Raw genomic sequence first — 10757 nt, forward strand, 5'->3', positions numbered from 1 at the left:
TTACATCTAATGTTGTTAAATTAATGTTTATTGCATTATTTCAGTATCATGTGTGACACCATGATGGGGTTTAGTGTTTGTGTGAATGACACTGTGTGCACCTTCGATATATAAGAACTAGCTCGTAGAAAAGCTGTTTGTGATGAGCTTTGGTTCATCATGTGACTTTCTCATCACCACCCGTTTTTGGTGGTTATCAGTGCATTACAATGGTTCAAAACAGATAACACTTCAATATGTTGGTTTATTAACATTACATCAGTTAATGAAATACGGTATTTTATTGTGAATTTAAGTTAAGTCTGTAAAACCTAAAATGTTGCTACCATATTTTTTACGGTGAAGTTCTGGCAACCACAGCTGCCGGTATTTTACCGTAAATGTCACAGATTTTTTTTTTACAGTGTAAGTTTCTTTCGTATGTTGAACACAAAAGAGGATACTTTAAAGAATAATTCTGAAGAACCAAACAGTCTGTCCCCATTGACGTCCATAGTAGGGAAAGAAATACTATGGAAGTCAATGGGGACCATCAACTGTTTGATTACCAGCACTATTGAAAATATCTTCTTTTATGTTCAACATAAGAAAGAAACTCATACAGGTTTGGAAAATGTTGGGGTGAACTATCCCTTTAAGCACTGAAATGTGTTCAATATTAAAAATCTGTTTACTTATTATCTATTTTGCAACTATTAAGGTCAAAAATCAGAGACTGCTAACAGAAATTTATTTGCAAAGTAATGCACTTTTTTTCCCAACACAGTTTGTAATATTATGTGAAAAATATCTATTGTACACATGTCTACAACAAAGGTTACCAACCTAGACCCCGGCTTACAGTTTCTACAGCATGTCAAAACAACGTAGCTGTACACACCACAAGCATTCAGGTTCATTTATATTTTTATGCTGTTGTAGAATATCACCTAATATTAATATGCAACTCCAAATGCACTTCACTTTATATTTGTTGTAGAAGATTTTCAGACACCTCTGCTTAAGCTCCAAAATCCTTGTCCTTGAGGATTGTTTTATTTAGGATTTTACAAAGTATTATTGCTGTCCACATGTAAATGTATTACCATTGCAAAAAGGTATTGCCTGGACCTCCACTGGGAAAAAAAGAAGCAGGCTGGACATCTTAGAACTTTAACTGAATTCCCCCTGGTCTTCACAAATGCGCAAAATAGTAAATATTTATTAGCCACATTATGTCATAACATTTCTTTGTTTTAAACCTGGATTTTAGAATTGTGAAGAAACCATATTTTCAGTGTGGTCTTTGGGACACTACTGCTTGTGAGAGGGTTGGCAGAAACGGTGTGGGGGTGAAGAACAGGAAAAACGGAAGAGGACATGACAGGTTTGAGTGAATTTGTTGGGAGGCCAAGAAGCTTCACGCCATGGAATAGATAAGACTGGAAAATATGAGCATGAGCCACAAGTCCACTGGGCAGGAAAGGATACAGTCGATAAGGAGAAGCACGGTAAATGTGCACTCATCGGCACAGAAAACTCACCAACACATGGCAAACTATCCTGGCTAACTTTAGACCCTTCAAACTTCAACTTTACATTTTCCTTCCTTCCACAGTTTCCTTCAATTGTTTCCTTATTGTCTTGAGCCCCACTTGACCATGACTTTACCATGCTACACCTTTTACACCTTTGCAACCAATTCATCCCACTAAAGTTGGTATAAATGCCAGCAGCAGCTCTGCTGAGCTCTCTAGACTGGCCTAGGAGCCTTGAGCCCGGCCACAGGATGAAGGCCCTTGAGCTTCATATCAGCCGTGTAGAGCACTCAGCCCGTGTTAGTTGTGGCTCGAATTTAAGGCTAAATGGTCTCCTGGTACCATCTGATCCCTTTGAGCTGGCCTCTTCTATGGACTCATCAATGATTGAGATGGTATGAATTAAACATAAACTGAGGGACAGAGAGAAAACACTCAGCCACACACACATACAGTACACGACACGGCCTCTGATGCAGGAACATTTAAGAAACGCAGTTGATCTTTCTTTAGAAGTAAATATGATTTTTTTTTTTTTTTTTGGTGCAGGCTTATACCTGTCCCTAGAGTCTGAAAGTAGAACCTCTTATAATTGTTTGACTGACTCCTCTTTTGATTAGATTGTGGTCTATATTATGTTACATACAATATATTTACAATGAGTGTGATGTTTATTTTAGAATGGCTGTATGTCACAGTGGTCAGATACTGTTGTTACTACACTTATAAACAAAATTGGATTTTATTTGAATATTAAAATTCTAGTTGATAATGATATCGATAATTAGTGTCATGTTCTGTTCAATGAAATTTGGAGATATAAACAAAAAATAAATCTACCAACTAAAATTAATCATTTTAAAGGCTACAAGGGAATTTAAATCAGTGTTATTTTAATATAATTTATATACTATTATAGTTTTTAGCATTTTGACTATTTCGTTTTAGTTAAAGTTTTAATAATAATTTAAGAACACAACATTCTAAAGTACAGTATAAAAAAATGGGTATTAACTGAGATTTGCTAAAGATCACAAAGATCTTTTAAAACGGCAAATGTAAAAACATAGGAAATGTGCCTGCAAATATAAATATCTAATATCAAATATCCAAATATCAAATAAAGATGATCCAATAGATAAAATCATAGCAGATAGTGACCAATCATGATGTGTTAAAACAGCCTACTTTTTCCTCTTCTTAGCTTAATATGCATAGGCAACTATAAGAAAACTATTCACAAGTGTGTTTTTTCTTTTTTAAAGTAATCCCACAACATACTTTAGCAACACTGTCCATTTCAAACATCATACAAGCTTTCAGGTGTCCAGTCCTCTTGCTGAGTCACGAGCCAGACAGCACTGCACAGATTTAAGAGAGTAATTGAATCAATTAGACTTGGACTCAGTTCAAAGCTGCAGGCTTTGGCAGCTTTAACAAACTCACACTACGTTAAAATAATCAGTAAGAGACATCTGATGCTAACCCATTCACTAATGCCAATTTACACTGATTAGGAAGTGCAAGGAGAACTACATTTTCATATTAGGTAATCCACTATACTTCATTTGCAAGCCCAAAATAAACAGATGTAGAGAGTGCCCATAGCAGCATAAAGCTCTCTGATTAAAGTAATCTCCAAAAGAGCAGTAAAATGGCATAAAGTCGTCGACTGGTGATCCTTCAGGCAGGCTACCACGCTAAATGAGGTGGACAGTGGGCGAAGGGGGAGGCTGGGAAGTCAGACGACATCTGTGCTGCAGGCAAAGAGGATTACATACACAAAGTTCAAAGCTCTAAATGTTAAAAGAGTTTACAGAATTCCCAGCCGAATGGATACCTATAGCATCTGCATCAACTTATAATAATGCCATTAGCCTATGCACACATATACACGCTAAAGGGTCACACACTCTTAAAAGAACAATAAAAAAAGCACTCGTTCACTCTTAACTTCTTTTATAATCCAGAGTCACATTCCTGAAATCTTAATTCTTAAGGTTAAGATCTGACAAGTGCGATCATAACCGAAATTGGTGACTAAAACAGATAAGATAGGATTCTAAGTTAGGATGTTTCTGTAATACGATCACGATCCACAGACGGGTCGGGTTTCAAAATAATGCGACGTTATTCTAGATTCCTACCTTCTGTTCAGTAACCATGGAGATTCGGTTAGAAACATGATAGAATTCTGTCTGTATTTTACGGCCTCTGATCCTCACCTGTCCTGAAAGCTCAGGTCTCCGCTGCCTTTTGTAAATCCTCATTATTTCTCTTCAAAACACAAGATAAAGATTCCCTTAAACCTGTAAACACTTGTAACCTGGCTTTAGCAGCTTAAATAAACCTTGGAAGTCTCGATAGAAAGTAAAAGTATCTACCAGCTACACGATTAATGAAATCGTTGTGGTTACCCACAAACAGAAAGCATCCAGTGGTACCAAAACTTCCTCATGATGGATAGTCTCAATTTCCTCCTGTTGTGGTAACTGTGATAAATGGCTTCAGTTAAAATCCACTTTTTCCTTGAGAGTCCCATTTAATCAAAATGCCAACTGCGTAATTATAAGCAAATGCTAGTAATAGAGCTCAATGTTGATATTGGCTAAAACCCTGAGAGCTGCCTAACTATTCATTCTTTACCTGAAAAGTTCTTACCCCGGTTATCTTGTTCCATATTTCACACTGTACATTTGTAACTATGAGCTAGCATTCTTATTTGCATATTTATCAGGTCAATAAAATGACAGGGCTATAATACGTGACCCTGGACCACAAAACCAGAAATAAGTAGCACAGGTATAATTGTAGCAATAGCCAACAATACAGTGTTTGGGTTAAAATTGTCAATTTTTCTTTTATGCCAAAAATCATTACGATATTAAGTAAAGATCATGTTCCATGAAGATATTTTCCTAAATTTCCTACCGTAAATATATCAAAACTTAATTTTTGATTAGTAATATGCATTGCTAAGAACTTCATTTGGACAACTTTAGAGGCGATTTTCTCAATATTCTGACAAACCACACATCAATAAAAAGCTTATTTATTCAGCTTTTAGATGATGTATAAATCTCAATTTCAAACAATTGACCCTTATGACCCTTATGTTTTTGTGGTCCAGGGTCACATATACAGGTGCATCTCAATAAATTAGAATGGCGTGGGAATGTCGCCATCCAGATCCTCTCTGGTTGTGTTTTATCATCTAGTCAAGACATATTTACTTAAATAGCGCTTTACAGAATATAATGTTTCAAAGCAGCTTCACATCAATAAACAGGAAAATAAATTATGAAACGAATTCAATTTCAGCTGATCATCACTCCAGTTATCACGACACAACGCGTCAAAGTTTCTCAGACTGTACAAAGTCTATGAATATTTAATAAGTTGGGCACTGAGGCAGTTCGTGATTGGTTGTCTGTTGCTAAACAACATCTTAACATTCAAGCACAAGCAGTGCAAAGCGACGCTAATCCTCTTTCGAAATTACAAATATGAAACATAGCTTAACACAGGCTTAAAACTTGCATTTACTCAGGTTTTAAAAGGAAACCTCGGGCTCAGTGTAGTGTGACAAACTGTTGTCTCGGTCGATAGCTCGCTGGGTTTTTAGCAATTAACAAACTAACCTGGCTTTACAGTCTTCAGACGGAGGGGTTCGCGAAAGTGGCGGATGACGGCGAGGGTGTCTCGGTTTGTCAGTCCGCTGACAGGCGTGCCGTTCACCTCCAGAAGCACGTCTCCGGGACCAGGTAGCCTGCCGACATGGCACACTAACGCGTCCGACAACACCTGTCCCAGGTGCGGGAACTCTCCGTGCTCGGCTCCCCCGCGTATCTCCAGCACGGCGCTGAGCTCCCCGGCGTTACCCCACGAAACGGCGCACTCCTGCACTTTACTGGACCAATGTTTCTTCTTTTTCAGCGTCTTGGACATGATTAATCCCTTTAGTAAACGAGTCTTTAAAAAAAAAAAAAAAAGGTTATTTCCTTATGCAAACGCGTTTAGAGAGCAATAAAGCAAAGCGACTCCATTCCCATGTCTTGGTGAAAAAATAAACGTTTTAAAACTTCGGAGTCGGCATCGCTCGGTCCTTAAAATGTATTCCCTCTATGGTTCAGTCAAAATTCATGTACATTCATCTGAATTGAATCACGAGCTCACACGAAGCTAAAAGGGTTCTTCGTTGCCTTGACAAAATCTATGGTAGACCTCACCGCTCACCAAGAAGTGTCGCCAAATATCGTCTTCAAACGATCCAAAAAAGCGCTTTCTAGGAGGAAAAGACACGGAAATAGCAATAAACTACCACCCGAGGCTGGACGGCTTACTTTATCCAGGCACATAAAAATAATACAGCCTCAAATCGCTTCGTAATACCGGCTGATGAATGAAACGCCGTAGAAAAACACTCACATCCGTGTGTAATCCCTCGCGATGTAGGGCGACTGTTGTTAACTTGGGTTTCGCGCACCTGTTCCAATGGCATCAGCTACCAACACTGTACCTGGATCTGGAATAGCCTACACGATACAAACTAGGTCCACTATCCGACGACCTTTGATTCTTGCAGAAACGCCCTCTTGTGTGGGTTGTTGTTGTCTGTGTGGTGCTGTCAGCGCCCGTCGGTGATTAACTGTAAGCGCAGCTTTGCAACTTTGTAGTCATTTTCACCTTGGTTCTTGCGCCAAACGAGAGCAGCGACTGTCAGAGGCGCACACCGACACGAAGTAGAGCAGCCAATCAGAGCGAGGGGGCGGGCTTTCCCATACTACGTACAATACTAAACGTAAAAAGCCGCTGCCATGCTGCCAGGCCTGAAGGGAATTTGTTAAAGAAAAGTTATATGTTGAGGAAAAGTGCACTTGCTGCCTTAAAAGTAAATGTGCTCATACAGAGTCTTTATACACTAGAGTCTAGCCTATATATAGATGATAGTAAGTGTAAACCAGGGTTTTTTAAGCTCTAGTCATCAAACCCTCCTCCAGACTCTTAACCAATCCAACAGACCCTCAGTGATTTTCATGGTGAAACTTTATAACTGTTTTCATAATAAAAATAATCATTTATTTGTGTTGCATTTGTGTAGCAAAAATGCAGTTCAAAGTGTGCTTCACATGAAAACAAATAAAATTGCCATAATTAATAGAACATATGGTGAAACCACTTTTGTGAGTGTAAAGTTTTTGAGTTTAATTTAGAAAATCCATGAAATAGAATTTTAATTGTGTTATATAGGCCTATCTACCTATATAAATCTTTCTATTTAAACTCTCTCCACTTCACTGATCCCTGGATGTAAAAGAAAATAAATGAACAATTTCATAATATATTGTTCTGTTATTATGGTTTCATATGTTGAACGGCTGTGCATATACAGTACCTTGTAATTTCACACCACCTGTTACACATTTTTGGACATCAGCATGATTTTTGTATACATATAGTGTTATTTTACAATATCAAAATGCCATTTCTTTCTTGCATTAAGAGTAGTTTTAGAAAGATAGCACAATTAAATACTACTATATAGCAGTCTTCGTATCAGGCGTTAAAATCAGATTAAAGCTAAGCTTCCAGACATAATGTTGTATAACAGTGCCACCTGCTGTTGTAGTATAGAATTGCACTCGGTACATAGAGTAGGGTAACTTGTGAAGATGCCCCACAACAATGTACATTTATATGTTTTATTAAATAGCATATTTAGACAGACGTTCGTGCAAAATGATGAGGCAATAGAAATGGAATAATTTTACATTTCGCGCTATGACAACAAAATTAGCAAATGTTTCTTACCGCTCACTACTGGCAAGAATTTACCATCGGAAAAAAATTAACAGAATGTATAAATTAAATGAAATGAATTAAATAACTATTAATTGGCCCTATTTTTCTAGATATGTAATAGCATTAGCAGCACTATGAATTCAAATCGAATGATTTCAATCAATTCCTCTATAGATTAAATTACTGAATTACTGAATAATAACTCCATCAATTACAATAGACATTACATTAAAAATATCAACACTCGTAACAACTTCCCACTTTGTCACAATTCTCAGGCCATCTGACCCCAAGAGTCTAAATTTACTTATTCACTTCAAAATAAAAGCAACATTTTTTCCTCTATAAATATGTGTTCAAAATTCCCTTATTTAAAAAAATAGACACAAAAACCTTAAATATTCAACATACTGAATTTGATTGCAATTCAGAAAAGCAAACCACTCATGGCAACAGTTAAAATGGTTCTGTACTTAAGTTAATCATTAAGTCAGGTGGGCAGTCAGTCACCCTCACGGTCATTGCTCTCAAAGTCAAAATCAAACCTTATGCTCAAACAAGTCGCTTCTACCAAAAGCAGCCCAAAAGATTCTTTTCCACATTTATTCCTGTAAGGTAAGGATGACATGCACTCACAATATACACACACATAGCTGCAATATGTATACAGCAAAGAAAACATGCTTGGAGATATTTATATCCTCAAAGGTCCTCGAAAGTCTTTCACTTCAGTTCTACTAACATACATGCTGTATTTTTGAAAGATCGTTCTATTGAAATGATTGTGCTAATGTCATTTGTCACGCCAGTTTTGGAAATGTTAAAGGGACACCCTTATGGCTGTACAGGCCCAACGCAACAGCTCCTCTGGCTCTGACCCAATCTCTTGTAAGAGTCTATTTTTCTTTCAGTACTTACAATCAAGTCTAACATACTTTTAATGCTTTCACATTTGCTGTTATACGAGGGTAAAATTCTGCTTTGTGTTTGCATGAATGGACAGATGAAGAAGGATCAGGTCCATTGGCAGTCATTATTATCCCAAGCTTGCTGGCTCTCAGCACCCTGATCGTTGTGTCTCAGATAATATGGAGCTTTATTACCAAAAGATCATCAGCTCAGATTATCATAGGCTCATCTTCAAATGTAAATGGTATTTGAAGGAAAAATGATCTATCATGTTGTTTGAATGCAAATATTAGATGCCAAATATTTGGTGCTTGGTTTTTTGAGGGCAAATCATGAGAAATATAGTATGTTGAATCAACTTTTAGAAGGGGACCCTGTACCTTTGGACACAGGCTTTGTGAACATGCGGCCTGCACAGGATGCTCTGGATCCATGGGATATACCTGCTCAGTGCACTCTGGAGGGGGTGGAGCCATTATGGGCCAATCTGCACGGGTCAGCTAAAACAAGACAGCACATCCACTGCTGTAGTGATTAAAACTCTTAAAGGTACAGAACACAACTCAATCATGAAAAGGTGTCTTCTAAGAATTTACCACAAAACTACAAATGTTGGATATATCTTCTTGTTTCAGAAGGGTCAAATCAACCGGAGGCTACTGAATTTGTGGATTTTGTCCTTTTCCACATAGCAGTGAGCAAACATGAGAATATAGTCAAGATGTTATACTGCCAGACACGCCGGATGCCCATGTACCTGGTTTTGGAGGCAAGCGTTCCAGGGAACCTCCTGCATTTTCTCTGGCGTCTTCAAGAGGTAAAAGCACATACAGTATACAGTATACTAATGATTAAATAAATTTAGCGGTATTACCTTAGGGTTTCACCCCAGTGACAGCCCACCCCATTTGTTCCTTTTTTCTGAGAGTGTATGTTGACAAAGAATATACATCTCATAACTCAATTTTCTTCTTAATGTAACTCTTACTGAACAGGACAGATGTGGCGCAAGTGATAATTTCCAGATGTTTTCAGAGAGGTCCATTTATCTTGTAGCTAAACAGGTAGCAGCAGGACTGGTGAGTTGTTTAGCTACTGTGTACACATACTTAGTAAAACAAAAATCAACTGTAAGACATGTATAAATTCTTTAAATGATTTATTAATGATTTTTCTTAGGACTATTTACTCTCCTACCACAGAATTATTCATGGGGATGTCGCAGCCCGGAACATGTTGATTGGTTCAGGGCTCTCTGTGAAAGTCTCTGGATTGGATTTGGCTTTTAAGAGCCGGCAGTCGAGAACGGTGGCCAAAGAACAAGAAGCCAATGTGCCGGTAAAATGGAAGGCCCCTGAGCGGATGATGAGGCTTCTAACAGACAAAAGTGATGTGCGAGTCAATCAGAGCTTTAAACAACAACAACAACAAAAATTTCTAACAAATACTGCACTTTGACCAATGTGCTAATGTTGTGCTGTCCTACTTCTTCAGATGGTCTTTTGGAATCCTGCTTTATGAGATGATAACCCTGGACCTAATACACCAGTTGTCACTTGAAAACATTTTTTTATCAAAAAATACAATGAAGCAAACAAGATAGGAGTCTTATTTTTACCTTCCTTCTCCTTTGAAAGGGTCTCCTCCCTATCCTGACCTGGATCCATCTGAAGTGCTGCCAAACACTTTAGCCCATTACCGAATGAAAAGACCAGAAAACTGTGGAGCCCCATTGTAAGCCTTATATTTTACATAACATGTAAATAGTTGTTTTGCTCCTCTATGAACAGCAACTGTTTAAGAAAATCTAAAATCCTGTTAAAACAACATATAAATGACATTTTCTGGCATGTCTTGCAGGTATGACTTAATAAAGTACTGCTGCATGTGGAACTTCAAGGACCGGCCTGTGTATTCTGCCATTATTCAGCTTCTAGACTCGTACAAATACTTCGCTGACACAAAACCACTTTGCGCTGGACAGCAAATGGACATCTGTGAATACAGGAGGAAAGCAGGACTGCCTCCATGTGTAACGGGGCTGACGAGACGTGAGACGTGTGGATCCATCTGCAGGCTTTATTAAAGAGACGTTGTAAACAGGCAGGGTCAAACAATGGCAAACAGGTATATGGCGGGCAAAACACAAGAATAGTCCCAGGGCTAGCGTAGGTCACCGATCGGCAGACAGAATCACAGGGGTGAGACGAGAGGGAAAAATCCAGGAAAACAGGCAAAGATCAGAAACCGCGAAAACAGGCAAGGCAAGGCAAAACAAGGAAAACACAGAGACTCGGAATGGGGTACGGGCTAAACAATACTCAGCAGAGAAAGGTGGTTAGAGTGGGTGTTATATAATGAGTGAGGTGATTAGAAACAGCTGTGTGCAATGAGTGCAATCAGTGCAGTGTGCAAATCGTGCAAAGAATGATGGGATATGTAGTCCGGGGTGCTATGCAACAGTTTGTGTTGTGCGAGAGTCAATGTAATGGAAAGGGTGACCTCTGGTGGTGAATAAACGGAAGTCCA

The 10757-nt window shown here is 38.3% G+C and overlaps 1 protein-coding gene and 1 pseudogene across 4 annotated transcripts in view; one reads left to right on the forward strand and one right to left on the reverse strand.

Annotated features, from left to right (window-relative positions):
• magi3a (membrane associated guanylate kinase, WW and PDZ domain containing 3a) overlaps nt 1-6246 on the reverse strand; it is a 149442-nt gene extending 143196 nt beyond the window's left edge. For 2 of the 4 annotated variants that reach the window (XM_016460473.1, XM_016460476.1), the window contains exon 1: nt 5159-6246. In XM_016460473.1, coding sequence (XP_016315959.1) covers nt 5159-5465 — 307 coding nt within the window. In that variant the 5' untranslated portion in view covers nt 5466-6246. The remainder of the gene's footprint in view (nt 1-5158) is intronic. The other 2 variants (XM_016460474.1, XM_016460475.1) reach the window with 2 other exon arrangements.
• Nucleotides 6247-7853: 1607 nt separating this feature from the next.
• On the forward strand, nt 7854-10321 carry LOC107668548 (tyrosine-protein kinase STYK1-like; annotated as a pseudogene).
• Nucleotides 10322-10757: the final 436 nt, after the last annotated feature.

Source organism: Sinocyclocheilus anshuiensis, unplaced genomic scaffold (genome assembly GCF_001515605.1).
Source record: "Sinocyclocheilus anshuiensis isolate Anshui unplaced genomic scaffold, SAMN03320099.WGS_v1.1 scaffold32, whole genome shotgun sequence".
Lineage (NCBI taxonomy): Eukaryota > Metazoa > Chordata > Actinopteri > Cypriniformes > Cyprinidae > Sinocyclocheilus > Sinocyclocheilus anshuiensis.